Consider the following 22,069-nt stretch of genomic DNA (forward strand, 5'->3'; position numbering starts at 1 on the left):
GCAAAAAATAGTAAGACTTTGTTCATAATTTTGAAATTCCTCATATATTCTTTAAAATCTATGTCGTCGCCCTCAAAGTAATCCCCTTTGGCCTCAATACACTTGTGCCAACGTTTTTTCCAATCCTTAAAACTGTTGTTAAATTCCATAGGAATAGTCTTCAATGCTCGTAGCGATTCGCGTTTAATGGGTTCGATAGACTCAAAACGGTTTCCCCGGAGCAGTCGTTTGAGTTTGCTGAATAGCCAGAAGTCACACGGAGCTCAATTAGGCGAATACGGTGGTTGCAGCACGATATTGGCCGAAAATTTGGCGAAAAACTCGGGAAGCATCAAAGCGACTAAACGACGGTGTCGGCCCATAATTCCGGCCTCTTTTTACTAACAGCTTCACGCAAACGACGCATAAGACTCCAATAGTATTCCTTGTTGACAGTTAAGCCGGAAGGAAGGAAGGAAAGCACCACACCTCGATAATCGAAGAAAACTGTCAACACAACCTTGATTTTTGACTTGCTTTGATGTGGTGTTTTCGGCTTCGGCTCACCCTTGTCACGATATTCGGCCGATTGAAGGTGTTTCCGTGTCGTAAGCATAGATCCAAGACTCAGACATTTTCAAACTAGGTGTGAGGATATGATCACATTGTGATTGTTTTTGGACATTTTTTTACCATCCTTTTGACACGAATTTAGCGAGAGCCTAAGTCATCTTAAGGCTTTCAACTTATAAGTTATTCTTCTTGAGTTGAAATTGATGAGAAACGCATAACCATCAAATCAGAGTGCATTCACTTTCAATGGTTTCAATTTGAAAGGCGCTAAACTGGCACATTTTCGGGTACTGATATAAAAATGATACCATTCGGAGATGTGTTACAAAACTTTAACCCGATATCAACTGTACTGGTGGGTTGACAAATTTTGTCCACTAATTCTTAAGCCTTTCTCAGTGTTTTCTAACAAAAGCATCACATACAAGTAGCTTTTACCATTCCTTTACGGTACAATAATTACAGGAACATTTTTTGCCGCTACGACAACTTGAAGATTTACAAGCTATACTAGAAAAGTATCCGCGGATTTGGTATGGAGTTTTCAAAACCAACCACATTTAACAAATAATAATCATTATTGTCTTTGTAACCTATTTTGAATTGTCGAGATTCGATGACGATTTCGGCTTCAACCCCAAAACTGCGTGGAGGTGGTAGATGTTTTTACGGAAAATTGCATTGGAAGAGGCAATAGAAACTAGATTTACGAATAAATCGATATAACTTGTTTGGTACTTAAGCATACTTTTTTAAAAGATAGACATCGAATCTGTTATTGAGATATATCCATCAATAGCAACCATTAAAATTAAAGTTGTACGAAGAGTAATGTGAAAGAAATTGTGGAAAAAAAAGTAACTTTTCGAAGCTTTCTTTACTCAAGAGTTCATATATATTATATCCAGCTGCCGCTGTCTACATTCGCTCCTAGAAACATGCATTTTTAAATATTATGTATCATAACTGGCATTGCCAAACCAACTAAAGAGTTGCTATCGAAGAATATGAATGAAATTAGATTGACTGAGACAGTCTCAACGCTACTGAAGCGAGTATTTGACATATCTTTTCCGAAAACATGGATCAGGTCTACTTTTCTGAGAGCAACTAGTGAGTTAATCTACATTATCTTGGATAAAAACCACACAAACTGATCCTGAGAAGTGACAGAGATAATTTCATAGGAAGAAAGAAAGAGAGAGAAAGGTATATTGAGAGAGAGCTGAGAGATAGAGAGGAAGGCGTTTGGTGATTGAGGAGAGAAAGAGAGGAATAGAGTGAAAGAGAGTAATGTAAAGGAAAGAGAGAAATAAAAGGAGATAGAGAAAGGGAGACAAACACAAAGAGAGAGCAGGATGAAGATTTTGAAGAAAAAAATAGGAGAACTGATCCTGAGCAAGTGAAAGATAGATGTGCAGGAGAGAAGAAGGAGAGAGAAAGGAATATTGGGAGAAAGGTGAGAGAGAAAGAGGCATTTGGAGACTGAGGAGCAAGATTAAGAAAGGTGTAGGATGAGGAATAGGGAGAAAGAGATAAATGGAGAAAGAGAGAGGGAGACAGACACAAAGTTAGGGTGAGACGGAGATTGAGAGAGATAAACGCTGATAAAGGGGAAGGGAGATAGAAAGTGGTAAATATAGACGAAGAGAAAGATAGTGAGAAATTGATATCGATACAGCAAGGGAGATAAGATAACACTAGAGGGGATGATAGAGAGAAATAGGGACAATAAAACCAAGAAAGAAATAGAGATAAAGAAGATAAGTTTTCTCAAAAACTTTTGGTATATAAGAAAGCTCTACGACTCTGACTCGTCCCCACGACAGTCGGGTCTACGTAACCGGAACGGACCCGGATTTTTTATTCGGCCAGGGACTGTCAACTCGGCAGAATTCTGCAGTTACAACAACAACAACAAAAACAACAGCTGAAACTGAGAATAAGATATATGACTCAGACTTATCTGTGATAAATCAGCTATAAAATTACGCGAACAAGCAAGACAAATTACCTCCCTTCAGTGATGCCAAGCAGTAAAAAAAAACCTCGCTCACACGACTCCCTTGCCTTTTTACGAGCTCACACTCGCGCGCATAACAGGCAAAGTACTACAAGTAACTAATAATAAGTAAAGCAGCCACTAACAAATTGAAGTCTTTGTGGCTACACGAAAATTTCCGCCTAACATCCGGTCAAACTACCGGCTAACTAAGAGTCAACGAAGAACGAATATCCAATGAACGCCAGCAAGGGTAGACGCATAGCGAAGCGACGCTTAAACGCATTATGTTTGAACTTTTCGTTTGCTTGTTACGGACAAATATGAGCTGGAAATAAGCAACCGAAAAAAAAGGAAAAATCAAACATCGGAAGTTTTAGATAGTTGCGGTAGTTGTTGGTGTAATTTCGTCTACACAAAGTATAATGCAAGTAGGTAGACTACCGCTATATAAGTGAGAATATTACTTAGTTGGGAAATGTGGTTAGCTTAGGCGTGCGTTGTTGCCTATACGTAGATAGCTGCTACTATAACTATGCATGAGAGGTAAGTAGCCGAGGAGAGGACGCAGCACTGGGGGGAAAAATGGCGAAAAAGAAAAGAAGAAGCAACGCTCTTTTGGGGAAGACAGGAAACTGGGCGAACGCAAATGCAAAAATCGAATTAACTGCAGCCGAAACCAGAGTGTAGTGCAGTTGAAGTGCTGCTTGGGCACATGAGAAGACAATGGCAAGCGAGCTAGCGGTGTATACTTGTCGATGTACGTATGTACTATATGCGGTAGTCTACGAAAGGGTTGTGCCTAATGCTCAGTTGTATGGTAGTTTTGTTGCTTATCTTCTAGCAAGCAAGTTCGAACTATCAGCGAGACGTTGCCGACTACAACGACGACCACGACGATGGCGATGGCGACTTTGACACCGAGGAGGCGGACAAACAGCATTGCAGTAATAAACAACAACAACAACAACAGCGAGAAGAAGAACAAGTAAAAGGACATTACTCGTAGGAGCATCACGATAAGGTTGCGCGCATTGCCGTACTAGCGCATACCAAGCGGCTAGATAAAGGTGGTATGGCGGACACTTGAATTGCCTTGCTTATATGCGAGTATGCGGCTCGCCTTGGTTTATGGCGTACGGCCTACGCGTCCCAGAATGTCTGGTTGACTTGTGCCTGCCATCTATTTAGCCGGAGTTGGAGCTGTAGTTGCTATTGCTATTGCCATTACTGTTTTGTGCCTCGCTTTGCTGCTCATGGTGGTAGGTCAACGATGCATAATGGCATCCAATTGGAAATGGCGCGTGTGTGCGTTGATTTCATGCGTGCGTGCTGCGTACGGCATTGCTTGGCTGGGAAAAATGTTAGAAAACATATGGATAAAAACAAGCCACGCACACAAAGCAAAGCACTAGCAAAGGGAGCGCACGTAAGGCAGAGGAGCAGTGTATTGAAAGGTTTCAAGTAGAAATTTACGCAATTGGAAAAACGCACGCACAGGAAGACTCAGGCATACAAAGTTACGGCATACATACACATGCTCACTTGTGTGTACACAAGCGCACGCAAATACTCAAGAAATAAAACGGCAGAAATTGCAGCAAATATCAATGCTCTTCAGCAGCGTGGCGTAAGAATCGTGCAACAACAAATAGTGCGTGTAAGTAGGGTTACCAAATGGTGGAATAATTGAAGGAAAGAGTGTTTTAAAAATTCAAAGAGGAACATTAAAATGAAAAACAATAATAGTTAAAAGTCACAACAAAATAAGAAAGTATAAAAAAAAATTAAAAAATCTATATAAATAAAAATATAAAAATACATTATAATAAAAAAAAAATATGTAAAAGAAAATATTAAAAAATATATCGGATAACATTTTCAAAAATATGTACATTTTTAATTAAAAAAACTTCTAAAGGTTTTATTTAAAAAAAACATCTTCCAATTATTTGATTAAAAACATAATAAAATCTAAATTTGTAGTGAAAAAATTTAAAATTTTTGACCAAAAACGAATTTAATTTTAAATTTTTAATAGAAAAAATGTATAATATATTAATTTTTAATTAAACAAATTTTGAATTTTTAGCCAAAAAAAAAATTCAATTTTGATGATTTAAAAGAAAAAATCATTTGAATTAAACAAATTTAACAGAAAAAAATAAAAATCATAAAAAGAAATTTTGTTTAAAAAAAAAGTTAAAAATTTTTTAATTAAAAAAATTTTTAATTTAGTTTAAATTTTTTTTAATTTTTAACAAATTTAATTTTTAATGAAAATAAAAAAAATAAAAACTAAATTTTTAATTAGGAAACTTAAAATATTAAAATTTCAAATAAAATTTTTAATCAAACAAAAAATATTCCAAATTTTTCATTTAAAAAATTAAATTATACATTAGTTAAAATTTACAACAAAATAAGAAAATATAAAAAAAATTGAAATAAAAAATATATTAAAACAAATATGTAAAAGAAAATATTAAAAAATATATCGGATAACATTTTCAAAAATATGTACATTTTTAATAAAAAAAAATTCTAAAGGTTTTATTTAAAAAAATCTTCCAAATATTTGATTAAAAACATTAAAAATCTAAATTTTTAATGAATTAATAAAATTATAAATTTTTAATTAGAACAAAACAAAATAAAATTCCAAATTTTGAATACAAAAAAATACTTTTAAAAAATTTAAATAAAAAAATTACAACCATTTTTCTTAAATACTGAAAATAAAAATGTATACTAAAAATCTGAAATAAAAAAAAAACTAAAATAAAAAAAAGACTAATAATTTTTTAAATGTTTTATTGTAATTTAAATTTTTCCTATGAGGCTAATTTTTTTAACTCAAAACAAAGATTTTTTTATTGCAAGAAACATTTTATTAACACATTTAATTTTATTAAAGTATATATACATACATATGTACATAGTATTTATGTATATCTTTAGTTTGTTTATTTTTAATTAAAAAAATTAAACTTTATATCATAGTAAAATAAAATAAAAAGACTACTCATTGAGAAAAGCAACAAATAAATTCAGAAGGAAAAGAAAAAAGTATTAAACAAAAAATTTAAAAATATCAAACAAAAAATTAAAAATAAAATATATTTAAAAAATTTTAAACAAAAATTAAAAAAAAAAATGTAAAATATTAAGATAACAATTAAAACAAGATTTTTTTAAATTAATTTAAAAAAAAAATTAATATTAAGAAAACAATTAAAACAGATTTTTTTTTTTAATAAAAAATAAATTCAAAAACTGAAAATAAAGATGTGTACAAAATATCTAAAGGAAAAAAACTTAAAACAAAATAAATTTAATTTTTTTCTAAGAGAAATAAATTTTTTTAACTGATAACAATGCCAACTTAATTTTGTGATGATGACCTGTGACGACGAATACGATCAAATCATGGAAAACATCGAGCTAGACCGGCATGTGGCATCTTGTGACATCGCCCAGAAGATGGGAGTTAGTCACCAAACCATTTTAAACCATCGGCAGAAGGCTGGATACACAAAAAGCTTCATGTTTGGGTGCCGCATGATTTGACGCAAAAAACCCTTCTGGGCCGAATCAACGCCTGCGATTTGCTGCTAAAACGGAGCGAACTCAACCGATTTTTGAAGCCTATGGTGACTGGCGACGAAAAATGGATCACATATGACAATATCAAGCGAAAACGGTCGTGGTCGAAGGCCGGTGAATTGTCCCAAACAGTGGCCAAGCCGGGATTGACGGCCAGGCTGTGTTTTTGGAGGGATTGGAAGAGAATCAGCCACTATGAGCTGCTCCCATATAGCCAGACGCTTAATTCTACCATCTACTGCGAACAACTGGGCCGCTTGAAGCAGGCGATCGACCAGAAGCGTCCAGAATTGGCCAACAGGTAGGGTGTAGTATTCCACAAGGACAACGCCAGACCACACACTTCGTTGATGACTCGTCAAAAGCTACGGGAGCTCGGATGTGAGGTTTTATTGCAACCACCAGATAGCCCGGACATAGCGCCAAGTGATTACCACCTGTTCCTGTCCATGGCGAACGCCCTTGTTGGTTGTAAAGTTGAACTCAAAAGAGGCTTGTGAAAAGTGGCTGTCCGAGTTCTTCGCAAATAAGGAGGTGGGCTTCTATGAGGAGGGTGTTATGAAGTTGCCGTCTAGATGGAAACAGATTATCGAACAAAACGGCGCATATTAGAACTAAATCCGAACACTGTAACACTTTTTACAAAGCAATGAATAAAGAGAAAAAAACGGAAGGTAGATATTTGACAACCAAATATAGAGCTACCATGCAAACTGAATTATCAACATCAAGTTTTTATATGCAAAATTTTTGTATCTGTGAAGGGTATTTTTAATGTTTTTAATAAAAATATTTAAGATATTTTATTTATGGAAAAACTTAAATGTGATTTAATAAATAACAGTCAATGCCTAAAAGCTGTCTTACGCGACGTGGCAACTCTATTAGTACGCACAAGGAAAGGAGTAAATTGAACTAAAACGTATCGGTCCGAGCAGGAGCCACGCTACGCTTTGCTGCGTTGCGATAGGGAGAATCAAATGAGCTGCTTAGAAAAACAGTTTTGCAAAAAAAAACAACGCCCAGCAGTAAACGTGGAAAATGCACGCAATAGAATGATGTTTCATTCAATCTGCGCACATACAAGGGCAAGCACGAGCATAAAAATAGAAATGAAATGCAAACGGGTATGGATTTACGTATGTATGTATGCATGCAAGTGTGTATGGGCAGTTTTTACTTTCACGCAATGCGTTTGGAAAAGCGAGAAGGTGTTGTTGTCGGTGTTGGTGAGCAGATGGTGGTGTCATCAATATTCCAATACGGGATAGTTGCGGCAGCTTTATGATTTTTAAAGTCATATGCACACAATAAAAACAGCATGGGGTTGCAACCCCCAAGCAGAAATGACGCATAAATATATGTATGTATGTATGTATGTTTATATAGAAATATATGTACTTATATGTATATAAAACAGTGTGCTGTGATATATGCAAATGAGAAATTCTCGTTTGGGACACGCGGAAATTTGTATATTTGTATGTGTAAATTTTCCCTTTACGCAATTAAAAGCGCTATGGAAATGATGAAAATTCTAGAAAAAAAATCTCGAATGCATATTTATAAATATGAAAAATGCTTCTAATGCTATATGTAGCAGCAAGTCAGACAAATTAGCCAAGTCGGGGTTGAATGAATGGGTGCGCACTCCGCCAAAGTGGACTCTGTCTGCTAATAAAAGTTTCGATATTGCACATGGCTGTAGGGAGTATACATACATATGTTTGCAAGCACATACATACATGTATGCCTGCAATGTAACAAATTTGTTGCATTATATTAATTTTTTTTTTTGTTTTTTTCACGCGGACAAAGTGCGTAAATAGCAAATAATCTGTATTAGATTGAGGGTTCTGCTTTGTTATGTAACCAGTATAGGCTTCAATTACTGGCTTTTTATTAGTGGAAAGAAGATTTTGTTGAACTATTTTATTTTGATATGATTAGGTGGATTATATTTAAGGTAGTTGACTTTTACTATAGAAAATATGTTATTAATTTTCGATATGCCGATCTGAAATTTTGCACACGTTCATTTTCTCACAAGAAGCTGCTCATTTGTCCAAAAAGGCGATATCAGACCACAATAGCATATAGCTGCCATACAAAGTGTACGATCAAAAAAAGTTCTTGTATGGAAAACCTTTTTATTGAACGAAATATCATCACGAAATTTCGCATGAATTGTTATTCAAGGTAAAGTTATAGTCTCCCAAGAAATTGTTCAGATCCGACTACTATAGCACATAGCTGCCATACAAACCGAATGCTCCGATGAAGTGTTTGTATAGAACACTTTTTTAATTGACTAGATATCTTTACGAAATTTCGCAAAATTTTTATTTAAGCCAACACTGCAGTATCCAAATAAAATTTTCAAATCGAACCGCTATTCGATATATGTATGTATGTAGCTGCCATACAAACTGTTCAGCCGAAATCAAACTCTTGTATGGAAAACTTTTTTATTTGACAGGATACTTTCAAGAAACCTGTAACGGATTATTCTTCGAAGCCATGGTGTAATCTTCGAAAAAAATTTTCAGGTTTGATTACTTTAGCACATATGTATGTATGTACATATGTAGATACCATACAAACTAAATGATGAAAATCATGTCCTTGTATGGAAATTCGATTATTTCACAATATATCTTCACGAATTTTGAAAGGGTTTATTATCCAAAACAAAGGTACAATCTCCGAAGAGATTGTTTAGATTGAATCACTCTAAGATAATGCTGCCATACAAACTGATCATTTAAAACCAAGTCTTTTTATTGAGAACTCTTTTATTTAACGAGTTATCTTCACTAAATTTGGTAATATAATTTTCCGAAGCAGCACTATGATCTCCGATGATGGCGTTAAGACTTCAATAATATCATTTAACAAATATATCGTATTTGAGTAAATTTTCTTAAGTTACCTATCCAATATATTTTATTGGAAGAAATGCCTAGACTTTGTCCAAGAAAAATTTTTATTTGACTTCGAAATTCTGATTGGCCAGTGCAGGTCTTTAAAATTAATAAGAAGTGAAAAAAAATCATTGTAAGTTGAAGCCCAAAACAAAGCTATAATTTCATCTAACTATTATAGTTATATTAGAAGCAGATGTAAAACAAAACAGGCTTATTCGTTTATTGAGATCTTCTTTGGCATTCGCTGAGCAAACCTTCCATAGTAAAGTATATTTTTTGCACCATCAAAAATACGAAAAGAAGTCTAACGACTTTTTCATAAACTAACATTAACTAACGCTTTTGAGAATTTTAAGTTTAAAATTAAGTTTTTTTGTCGATATTAAGTGATAAGATAAAAATTGAAGATAAAAAAAAATGAATGATTTGGACATAAAAAGTTTAGTTTATCCCGAATTTCATGAAAGGGAAGTTATAATTGAAACAAATAAAACACAAAAACTTTGTTATTAATGTTTTACATACATTTTGAGGTTATGTAGAAAAGATATTCATACAAAAGTACTAAATCTCTTAATTAGTCGCAACTTTGCCATATAACTTTTTCGCGTAGAAATCGTAGTTTTGTCGGAAGTCGAGATAAACCGTTTGTAACTTTTAAAAATTCAACCACGCACCTCCCTTTCTTCTTCCCGACCACAGATCTTCCGTAAATTAATTCTCTTTTAATTTTTGTAATTTTATCTTGCTTTGCCAATGGATTTCATGTTATTAAGGTTTTTATGCTATCAAAAGTAATCTACCCTGGTCTATACTTAACAACCAAAAAGACTAGAAATCCCAACTTTACTTTCCAATTCGAATTGGATCTGAGAAAAAAATCAGCCAACCAACGAAAAACCTTTGAAAATTTATAGCGAATTAATTGTAGAATATACTGGAAATTTTATAATAGGTCAATTTTTAGAACACTCCTTCTACAATATAACATTTCCAAATATTCTTAAAACAATATAACACCTTTCGCTAACAGTTTTTCAAATTTTTGTACGTTTACGAAAAATTTAAATTTATTTTTTTAAGGTTGACTTGGCCTCTGTATTATTTCAATCAAATTGCAGAATGCAACGGATAATAAATTTTTTTTTAATTATTGAGGGGTATCATATAGTTTCATAAAGTTATAACAAACCGAAAACATAGCGTTGAGAATTGTAATTGCGTAAATTTATTTTGTATTTAATACAAAATAAAATTGTTTAAACAAATGTAAAAATTTATGATTTTATGATTTTACGATGATTTATGGCAAGTTATGAGTCCACTAATTATATGTATAAGCAGTTATAAGAAATCGCACATGTATAACATATCTCCTATTGAAGACCACATAAAATTCAAAATTTTAAAAGTTGTTTATTAAACAACTACAAGTACATTTGTTAATTCAGTTTAATATTATATCCAAGTAGAAAAATTCTTGAATATTAATGTTTTAAATTTTTCCTGTTTCACACACATTTTTAGTTTAAATAAATATTTTAAATTCTATATATAACACCGAGTTGTAAATCCATTTCAAACTAATTTTTTGCACATAAAATATGTGTTTTCACCTTCTACATTTATAATTTGTTATAAAACGATTTTTTTTTTTATTTCCAAAATTACTCACCTGCACCATTTTTGTATACTTTTACACGTCAAAAATTACGACAAACAGGTGAATATGTGTTATTAATTAATATGTTGTTATTGAGTCGTCCAAATGTTTCCACAAATTGCTAAAGAAATTCAATTTCTTGGCGGTTCCAACTTAAAATTTGTTGTGTTCGGTGAATAGCACGTGTTTTTATATGTTTTGTTTTTATACTTGCTCGTATTTATTTAATTGCCATTCATATAAAATGCACTTTTTTGTTTATCTCCTTCCTATCTTTCTTCTGCCAGCACATAAGCACACGCACATATACAACACCTTTCGATTTCAAGTTGCGCCGTTTACGTTCGACTGTGAAGCAGCACGCGTTTCTTACAAGAATATTTGGAGAAATTTAACTGAATGTCTTGTCACTTGGCGCTTTGCTTTTAACACAACAATAAATACTTTTTAGATTAATAAACAAAGCGTTCTGATAATTTATATAATTAATTTTAAAACTTTATTTTAGTTGCCGGAATATTACACATTATTTTGTGCAATGGATTTGTAAAAGAACCGTATCTTCCGCTATTCGCTAAAAATTGCAACAACTCGTGCGCTCACGTCAAACACCGAATGAAGACAAAACAGAAACGGCAAAGAATTGCATTCATCGCACAAACAGGGTTGTATGAGACCGGAATAAGCAGAGCGCATGTGCGATTCAAGCGGTTGAGTGGTGGTTGTGAGCATGGATGGATGTAAATGGCAAAGATGAGAAAAAAATATTTCTGTTTAAATACAATAACAAATTCATATTACTATTTTTAATACACTTAATTGCTTATTTATTGTAATTACGTTAGAGCATACGCGATAAAAACATATATGGTTTGGGGTATATAATGTGAAACAGATAGGAGTATGCATGTAAATAAGCAGCAAGGTAATTTTTTGAGGTTAAAAAATATTTAACAAATAAATATAAATTAAGTACGACTGTGAAGCAGCACACGTTTTCTGCAAGAAAATTGTTTTTTTAGTGAAAATTTTATGCAGCGAAATATTTCTGATAAATTTCAGAAAATAATATAATTTTCCAAAAAAAAAAATAAAAAAAGTAAATGAAAAAAATAAAAGAATTATTTAATTATAGAAAACTAATTTTGAATTAATTTTTTTATTTTTTTATTTCGAAAATTTTAATTAAGAACCGCTTTGAAATTTTTACTCCGAATTAAAAATTAAAAAAATCTTAATTTTTTTTCTGATTTTTAATTCGGTTGTTTTAAGTTTTATTTTTTTAATTTTTAATATCAAATACCGAATTGAAAAATATAAGAATAATTTTGTCAAACACACAGGATTGAAAACAATTTGGAACAAGTCTTAAATCTGAAGTGCAGGATTGGAAAATATTTAAAAACAAAGAATATTTACTCGTAAAAAAATTTTTTATCCTAAATATGGAATATATAATTATGAAAATAAAAAATGTCACTCTGGAAAAAAAAAATAAAAAAAGGAATTGTTTTAAAATTTAATTTGTTATGTTGTGAAAAGAACAGTTATTTTAGTAAAATACTACAACGGCTTATCTCTTTCTTTTCATTCATTTACACTCAAGAAATATACAAACCCTCCTGTTTTATACCCTTTCTTTAAGTTTTTAATATGAAAGTATTTTTTATTAAAAAAGAAAAACAGTACTTAAATATACTTACATTTCTTATTTACTCAAAATGTTTGATATCAAAAATTAGATTTAAATATTCAATTTTTTTAATAAAGAAAATATTTTTCTCAAACAATGATCCATTATATACATATATATTAAAAACTAAAAAAGTTAGCAATAATTCATTTCTTATAATACGTAACACAGCAACCCTTATTGTAAACAGTTTGACGGACACTGTTGCGAATGCAACGATCAGCTGTTCCAGTAACAAATCTCCGATTTCACATTTGTTTAACATCTGATTGTTTTTCGGGTTTTCTTTTAAAAATTGCAGTCAAGTTTCTTTAAAAATTATAACAAAAAAATTAAACCACCAGCGCCATGTCGGATAATGAATATGAACGCTTTGAAATAACAGATTACGATTTGGACAATGAGTTCAATCCCGGTCGCCGGCGGAATCTGTCGAAAAATCAACAAATTTATGGTAAAATTATATAGAGTGTTCTAAATCAAAAGTTAACAAAACTACTTTATAAAAATATAATTACCTTTTAGGCATTTGGGCCGATGACAGTGACAATGATAGCGCAGAAGAGTCCAGTCGTCGTGGACGACGTGGCCGTGCCGGTCTTGGTGGCGGCGGTGGTGGTAGCAAATCAAAAGATTACACCGCACCAGTTAGTTTTGTCGCAGGTGGCATACAACAAGCGGGCAAGAAAAATAAAAAAGCTGAGAAAGATACTGCTGAACAGCAAATAACCGATGAGGAAAGTGATGAAGCAAATGCGCGTCCCTCTTTCGGACGCAAACCAAAACAAGTGGAGGCTGCTGATGGTGATACCAGTGATTCAGCAACCACTTCGGATGATGATGAACGCTCACAAAAGCAGCGCGCTGAAATTGGCAGACAACAGCGTAGTAATAATGCGCGGCAAATGGGAAATCCAAATGTTGGCGCTTGGGAACAGCATACACGCGGTATTGGCGCTAAATTGCTGCTGCAAATGGGTTATAAACCAGGTAAAGGTTTGGGTAAAGATCTGCAGGGTATATCACAACCGGTGCAGGCACATGTGCGTAAGGGACGTGGTGCAATCGGCGCGTACGGACCAGAGGCGGCAGCCAGTGTGGGTGGTAAAGGGGTGAGCGTGGTTTTTGTGTTTTTATGTGTAAGAAATCGACATTATTTTTATATAATTAAATTTTATAGCCTGTGGTAAAGGAGGATGAAGACGTGCGTGAAGCAAAAGAGTTCAAAGAGAAGCTTAATAAATGGAAGAAGAGCGGTGACACGCGTCAAGACAAGAGCAAGCGTTATTATTATCGCTCCGTTGAAGAGGTGATTGAAAAGGGCAAAAAGGGTAATTTCATGTTATCAGAAAAAATAAGGTAAGTTGTGAGCAATTTAAAGATTTAAAAGATTTTTTCAATATATATATTTTTTGCAGCAAAAAGATTGGCAATGTTCCCGTCATCGACATGACTGGACCTGAGAAGCGTGTGCTGAGCGGCTATCATGCGCTGGGACAAGCAAAAGTTGCCGAAGAAGAACTCTACGACCTAGAACAAGCTGTGGCTAGCAGTAGCATTACCGCCAAGAAAGGCAGCACATTTGCCTTGCCCGAATTGATGCACAATCTACAGCTGATCGTGAATATGTGTGAACAGGATATAATTTCGCTCGATAAGGCAGAACGTGAGGCCACTGATCGGCAGGAAGCACTAGAGCATGAGCGCAAAAATCTTGAAGAAATCGTACACCTGGAAAAAAATCACATAGACACGCTCGAACAAGCGCTAAAACTTGTCGAAGAACTAACAAGCTGCAATGATATGACACTACAGCGCGCAGAGCAAATTTTCGTCACGCTACAGCACGACTACGCTGCCGAGTACAAAGAGTTCGCTTTAGGCGATTTAGCAGCAGGGGTTATTGCGCCACTCGTGAAGATTACGCTGGAGAATTGGAAGCCCATCGAGCAGCCCACACAACATGTGGAACTCATTAAAAAGTGGCGTGGCATACTGGAGTCGAATGCTGAACCACAAAATGAGTCGCGTAACATTTTCGATCCGTACTCATCACTCGTCTGGGCTGGCGTTATACCGAGTTTCCGCGCATGCGCCGCCTCCTGGAATCCAAAATTGCATCAACCCATGGCTGCGCTACTCGACTGTTGGGCACCCCTATTTCCCACATGGGTACTCGATTCCGTGCTCGAGCAGTTGGTGTTGCCGCAACTCAGTAACGGCGTACGCGATTGGGATCCACTCACCGATACCGTCCCCATACACATTTGGATACTACCCTGGAACAATATACTCGGCCATAAAATGGAGGAATTCATATTTCCAACCATACGCGAAAAATTGGCCGCCGCTCTGCAAGCGTGGATGCCACAAGATCGTTCCGCACGCGCCATGCTCACACCATGGAAGGGCGCTTTCAACGACGTCGAAATGCAACGCTTTCTCTCGCAACACATTATACCCAAACTGCAATTGGTACTCAACGAGTTCATTATAAATCCGCTGCAACAACAGCTGGAACTCTGGAATCAAGTATGGGAGTGGCATGAACTTGTGCCCACGCCACAAATGGCGCAATTACTCGATAAATATTTCTTTCCGAAATGGATGCAAGTGTTGGTGTTGTGGCTAAATCAATCGCCCGACTTTGCGGAAATCTCACGCTGGTACACCGGCTGGAAGAGTATGTTCTCCGGAGGAGATCTTACGTGAACCCGCCATCAAGGAACATTTGCGTCGCGCGCTTGAAATGATGCATCGCGCTACCGACGTTCTAGCCCCGCCCACACTGTCGTCCATACCAACACCCATATTGACGTCGACGCCACCGCCGCCACCACCACCCACAATGTTGGATATGCAGATGGTGCCGCCGGCGCAATTGGAGTTCAAAGAGTTGGTCTCACAGAAGTGCGCCGAACGCGGCATACTCTTTGCGCCGCTGCCAGGTCGTCGGGAGTTGGGCAAGCAGGTGTGTTGGTTTGGTAATTTTTGTTGTTGCATGCTTATAATAATACTCTGTTTTTGCAGGTTTACCGTGTGGGCAAGCTGTACTGTTACATAGATCGCAATGTTTGTATGCTCAGCGATGCCAGCATGAAAAACTGGCTGCCCACATCTGTGCAGCAGCTGTTAGATCATGCACTGTCTGCTTAGTAGGCGATCTTAGCGCGCCAAAAATATCAATTAATCGTAATTTTAGACTTTACTCATACTTTATTTAATAAATAATTTGGCTATAATCGAGAATTTACGAAAATAATATGAAGAAATTTTTATCAGTTACTTATTCAGAAATACTTGTAAGAACTTTCCTTGTTTTCAAGAGGGCCCTTAACAACGTACGGCGGATACTATTTTTGGAGCTCCTAATAAGTTTGAGGTCGAAGCTAACCTCAAACGTATCATCTATGGACGGAAAGTAAATAGGTACACCTAACAAGGAAGTCCTTTCGCTTTTTTTTTTTGAGTGGTGAACGACCTTTTGAAGGAACTTAAAGAACCAGGCTGCCAGGTGGATGAATGTTTTTTGAAAATTTTTTGTTCCCGTATGAAATCTATCTCGTAAGCATGTCTGAAAATTTCAAACCGATCTTTAGCTTTTTCGCAGAAATTCTCCTGATCTCCGTAAACAGCGTATCAGAAAGTTTTGGAAGTCAATCCTCCACATTCAGCTGATAAAGTGTACGTTCTACTACCAAGGGCTCCTGCTCTCCGTGGTAGTACAAGCACTATAGCTGTTCGGCATTAGTGGAGATCACACCGCTAACATCTAAGACTTCACAGTTTGTCACTGAACAAACATGTACTCGTAAGTCACCCGACCGTTAGAGTTATTGTCGCAACGGTCTTGTCATCTACACCTGATCCTATCAACTAGAAACCTCATCTTCCCTAGATATCCTTCTCATCAACATTCTGCAGCAATGACATACTCAAGCCCTTAGTCTGAATGCAACAGCATGGTCGGAGGACAGTTGGTCGTTTGAGGATTGCAATCAACACAGCCCACTTCCCAACAAGTACGCAGTTTCTTCCGAGATAATATCTGTGCTATATCCGCTAAGACAACGGTGCCGCTAAGAGAAACAAGTTCCGTTTCGAGAGATTTCAAGGACGGTAATGTTATGAAAGCAGCTCACTTACCTTCCTCAAGTAGTACTTATGTAGTAATTGCATAAGGTGGTATTCTGGTCTAGAAATTAAAAAAAATCGATTTATTTTATATTTTCAAAGTTTAACTATTCAAGAATATGTGTACAAGAGGATTTTTAAAAATTCAAGTCATTTTCAGAGATATAGGCATTTTTCTGACCCGGCATCCAAATTGGTTCGTCCGCAACTAATCGAACAAAAGACTTTACGCAAAACTTTAAACGCGTTTTTCTCAAAACTGACTTTTTCGGAACGATACCCACGGATTCTCAGGTTCTACTGGACCGATTTACTTGAAATTTTTATAGAGTCTCTTTATAGACTTGTCTATGGTTGGAACTAGCTCCATCCCCAAATTTTTATTTTTATTATTTTTAAAAAATTCGAAATAGTCAGAAAAAGTGATCCAAAAAAACTTTTTTTTTCAGGCAGTCGCCATTTTGTGAAAAAAATTTTTTCCCACTTTTCCGTAGTTCCGACCATTGCGACATTATTCTAGATTAATAATCTTTTTTTTTTGGTTTCAAATAACTAGGAGGATTGAAATCATGGGTATGGTCACGTGGAATTTTTAGAGACCCCCCACTTCGTCAGCTCATAATTTTTGAAATTTTTTACTTTTTTTAGTTTTAATTTTTTTCTGTACTCCTCTAAAATTAACAAATAACTAATAAAAAAAATGGATAGTAAAAGTTATTAATTGCCTTCCACTGAAATTCATGTTTCTAGACCATAATACCCCCATAAGTAATAGTATCTCTCTGAATCCGCCGATCCATCAACTCCCTTGAGAGAAAACAGTTCCGTTCAACTTCTAAGACCTTCGTCCCTGAGACGGTGACGGTTTTTTATCGGACCAAAGACGATCAACTTGGTAGCATTCATACAATTATTTGGGAATGTTTTCATCCGCTTAAAAAACAATTACAGATAAACAATTTGATGGTCTCAGTAATAGTTTGTACTTATGGAAATCTGCTATGCATGAATAGTTACTCAATATTTCCTTTCAACAGTACTGAACAGTCTTAAACTTTTGATAATCCACACTGTTCGCACCAAAGTCACACATTCAAATTCAATGTATAAAGTTCCCAGCACCATTAGCAGAGCAGCACGCCACGAAATAAGTTAATACTTCTGAGAGGACAGTACTGCTTGATATGGATTATATTTCAAACTATGGTGGAGAAGGTCGATCAGAACCTATAGTATTTAATCAGTTGTATAAACAATGCAGGGGTTCTGAGAACCAACCTCAAACCGTAGTATGCATGTTTTCTTAAAGAACCAAAAACCGTAACAAAACCCTCCGTAAGCGGTATCCATGTATTCGTATTGCTGTCACCTACATACTACATCAATTCTGCACGCATTTGCATGAAGAGTGCCCTACACTTATTACATGTGTTCGACGTTATAGATGTGATCTCTACTGCAAGGCGTTTACACTTAAATCTTTGGACCTAATGGATCCTAATTATAGCAAAAAGTTTGTTCGAATTATCATTACAATATAGCTGGAAGACTTTCTTTTAAAGAACATCAATTATTTACAATTTTTCCACTTAAAGGGATGGAAATTGTTGGATAATGTCAACAGATGTCCTTGACTACAACATTATACTATCCAGGTAATTCTAGACCGGACACTCAGACCACTTCAGAATCACAAATTTATTGAATGATTTATAAACCTTCATTTCACAAACATCTTTTTGCCTAATGACGTCATTCGTTTGCTTGGAAACTAAAACAGAAATTACCCTGAATTACATCAGAGCTGACTTTATTGACACTACACAGAGCTTGTAAGTTGATATATGATATATAATATTATGAAAAAGAAATACGCTGTAAAGTGTATGGAAAGTATACGAGTATGTATAAAGAGCAGTCAGTATATGCATCAGTGGAACTCTTAGAACAACGCCTAGTCAGGAACTAAGCGTTATTTTTCACTTACTGCGAACAGATTTGTTCTGTAAGCAACTGGCAGCGAATTCAGCCCTTAGACTGAAGTAATCCTCCGTATCAGTCGCCTGTAATAAGGGGCATTCTAAAATAACAATAAGACATTTTCGTAATCCTATAGAATTGAACATAAATTCGGTCCAGAGAAAAGTGGGACAGAGGCGAGGTGAACAGAGACTCAGGGCTAGTATCTATGCGGATGGGTCCAAACTAGATAATCGAGTGGAAGATGATGTCTTTTAAGCAAAATCAGATAGTAAAATCGCAAGTGGAAATCATACCAATTAAAGAAAGCCTTCTTGTTCTGACTTGGAGTGCGCTCACAACAAGGAATATATGTACATATACTGATAGCTAAGCGGCTTTGAGATCACTGAAGACTCTTAGGGTCTTGATCTCTTGGTGAAACTAACATCATATTTTAGGGTTTATTTAGGGTATCTTGGCGAGGGTGCAAAACTTTTTGCACTGATGAACTACATCAGAAGCACGGGATGGTACGGGGAGTAAGGAATTTTAGCCCAGGTGGCTTCAGAATGAACTCTCTAAAGGCCTCGTTACATCGTCAGTTAGCTACTCTACCTACCTACCAAAGAGTTCTCGCCAAAAAAATGTAAAATACCAGAAAATTTAAATGGTGATCTCTTTCGATGTTTCCTACTTTCATAAAGAAACCACACATAAGCTTCAAATATAATGAGGAATGTTTCTTTTCATTCGAAATAATGTTCTTTGGCATTTATTTTTTGAAAATTATCTCCTTCAAATATTCGCCGCGACTACGTCTCAGATGGTTCAACCGTTGAGTCCAATTTTCGATGAATCGTTCGAGCATTTCGATTGGTGAATGAAGCGCGTGATGTTTTGCTCCAAGCCCTGAATCGAAGCAGAATTGTTCACATAGACTTTAGACTTTACATATCCTCACAGGAAAAAGTCTAATGGTGTGATATCACACGATCTTGATGACCAATCGACCGGACCAAAACGTGAAATTATCTGCTCATAGTAGTGTTCTTTCAATATATTCATTGATTGATGCCGTGTGTGGGAAGTGGCGTCGTCTTCTTGTCGGTTACATTCTCATCTGCATCATTTTTGAAAAAAATATGGACCGATGTTTCTACCAGCCTACAAACCACACCAAACCATTATTTTTTTCTGGATGAAATGGTAGCTCTTGAATCTTTTCAGGTTGTTCTTCGTCCCAAATGCGGCAATTGTGTTTGTTTACATACCCATTGAGCCAAAAATGAGGTTCATCGCTGAACAAAATTTGCTTTAAACAAGTCGAATCTTTTTGGAACTTTTCAAAAGACTATAAAGCGAAGCGATGTCGCTTGGGAAGGTTTAGCGGCTTAAGTTCTTATACAAGCTGCAGTTTGTATGCTTTCAATTTAAGATCTCGACGTAAAATGCTCCAAGACGTTCTACAAGTATACATCAGTTTGAGTTGCCGCGAGCGGCGTCGAATCAACTTCGTCTTCGTGTTTACTGCCTGTTGGACGTAGTCTAATCGGTCGATTATGCTGAAAATAAGTTGACCGAAACGCGAATTTTGCAGAAGGTGAATTTTCGGAAAAAAAGTTGAACGATTTGTAAACGTTGTTTAGGCGTAAGTGTTTTCACGATGGAATGCCAAAAATACTGAAAAAAAGCATGTCTCAGACGTAATCTGTTAAAAAAACTTATTGAAAAAGTATCTCTACTTGGATCACCAGTTACATATCTATGTACACGCATACACTTAATAGTTAAAGTTAAAAAAATAAGGTAGTATTGATAAGAAGATAAGAAGTCTATTAAAATAAAATAAAAAACCAATGTTAGAATAGCTTCACTATTATCAGAATATCAATTATTTTATTGTTACCAATAAAGCCATAAACAGTTAGGAATCATGAATAGTTTAATCTAAAAATATTACTTTACTATTACTTTTAAGAGTAAATGGATAGTATAATGCCTCACCAGCTGTCTCACCTCTGTTCATACTGGAACGGTGATTTCATCGATGTTTATAAAATGTTTCTTTCGTTTCAAAACCTGAAAATTTTTCTCATTTAACTTCACAGCTATAAAGCTCACACAGTTCTACCTTTCCCATATAATTCATCAATCTTGTCACTATCTCGGAAATGTGATTTATCTTTTCCAGTTCTATTATGAACTACTTGGGTGAAAAGGATATCATTGACTCCCTAGACTCTACCTTTCTCAGTTAACTGTACCAGTGATTACATTTTCTTTTGGCTAAATTATTGTTGTAGTATTATGCTTTATGTTCTAAATTTTGACTTTTTTCTTAGGTTCTTACTTGCCGGGCTGAAACTAGGTCACCATTCTTCGCTTGCGTTTCTCTTCTTTCTTAAAAAAAAATGAAAAAGAAACATTATTCTGCTGTATCGAAGCTATAATACCCTTTGTAGGTACATTTTTTATGGCATACATGTGTATAAAAAGATCTTTAGCTTGATTTGGATAGCCTAGTTTTAATATCAGCTTTATGCTATAGTGGATATCTCGTGCGATCCTTAAAGATAACTTGTTAAATAAACAAATTTTCCCTACAAGGTCTAGGTTTCGATTATTTCTATTGCAGCTATAGCCTATAGAGGTCCAATCTCCGCAATTTCTTTGGACCCATACCAAATTTCGTGAAGACATCTTGTCGAAGAATAAAGTTTACCATACAAGATCGGTCAGCTTGTATGGCAGTTTCTTATGTAGAGAAGACGTGTGCAAAAATTCATATGGACATTTCAAAAACTAAGGGACTTGTTCTCAGTACATTCAGAGGAACCGATGGATATCGCTTAATCTCAGTTCGTCTCGCGAATCATCAAATAGTATATCAATCAATCAAATATATAAATTATACATATTATAGGGTCTCCGATGTTTCCTTCTGGGTGGTATAACAAGTCTTCTCATAACTTTTCACGCGATAATTCATAGATACAGTAGAATCCGGTTATAACGACATTCAAGGGACCGATGAAAATACGTCGTTGTAACCGGTCGACGTTCAAAACGAATTTAGAGATTTTTTTTTTTTTGCTTTTACGCTTCCCCTAGTGTTTTCATACTAACTGTAGTACGCTGGAATATTTTTTTTTTTTTGCTATTAAAAAACCGTTTTCAGTAAAAATAAAATTTATTCCAATTCAAATTATGTATACATACATATTATCAACATATGTACTCGTACATAGTAATATACATATGTACAATTATACAAATTTACTTCAAAAAGTCTGTAATTTTTCCTTGTTTTTTCTTGTTATGGTGAAAATAAGAATCGCGTACAGCATTATGAAGAATAGACATCATATTTTTTGCAGATTCATGAACGAAATTAGTATGTACAAATTGATTTAAAATTTCTGCAGATCTTAGAGCTTCAGATACGCTTGGAGATGAAGAAATCTGGTCATTTTCATCAGCGCTGTCATCACTATGACTCTTGTCGACAATTACATTTTGCACAATTGCTT

The 22,069-nt window shown here is 35.1% G+C and overlaps 2 protein-coding genes across 2 annotated transcripts in view; one reads left to right on the forward strand and one right to left on the reverse strand.

Moving 5' to 3' along the window:
- The window catches only part of LOC126753776 (neuroguidin), a 185,035-nt gene extending 173,663 nt beyond the window's left edge, over positions 1-11,372 (reverse strand). Inside the window, exon 1 of the mRNA XM_050465484.1 lies at positions 10,763-11,372. Within this exon, the coding sequence (XP_050321441.1) occupies positions 10,763-10,771 (9 nt within the window). The 5' untranslated portion in view covers positions 10,772-11,372. The remainder of the gene's footprint in view (positions 1-10,762) is intronic.
- A 1,272-nt stretch (positions 11,373-12,644) lies between these two features.
- LOC126753766 (septin-interacting protein 1) lies at positions 12,645-15,705 on the forward strand. Its single transcript, XM_050465435.1, is given in 6 exon segments — positions 12,645-12,897; positions 12,969-13,555; positions 13,624-13,802; positions 13,862-15,137; positions 15,139-15,414; positions 15,474-15,705. Coding segments are annotated over 6 exon segments (2,550 nt in total). The 5' UTR covers positions 12,645-12,791; the 3' UTR covers positions 15,600-15,705.
- Positions 15,706-22,069: the final 6,364 nt, after the last annotated feature.

Source organism: Bactrocera neohumeralis, chromosome 3 (assembly GCF_024586455.1).
Source record: "Bactrocera neohumeralis isolate Rockhampton chromosome 3, APGP_CSIRO_Bneo_wtdbg2-racon-allhic-juicebox.fasta_v2, whole genome shotgun sequence".
NCBI lineage: Eukaryota > Metazoa > Arthropoda > Insecta > Diptera > Tephritidae > Bactrocera > Bactrocera neohumeralis.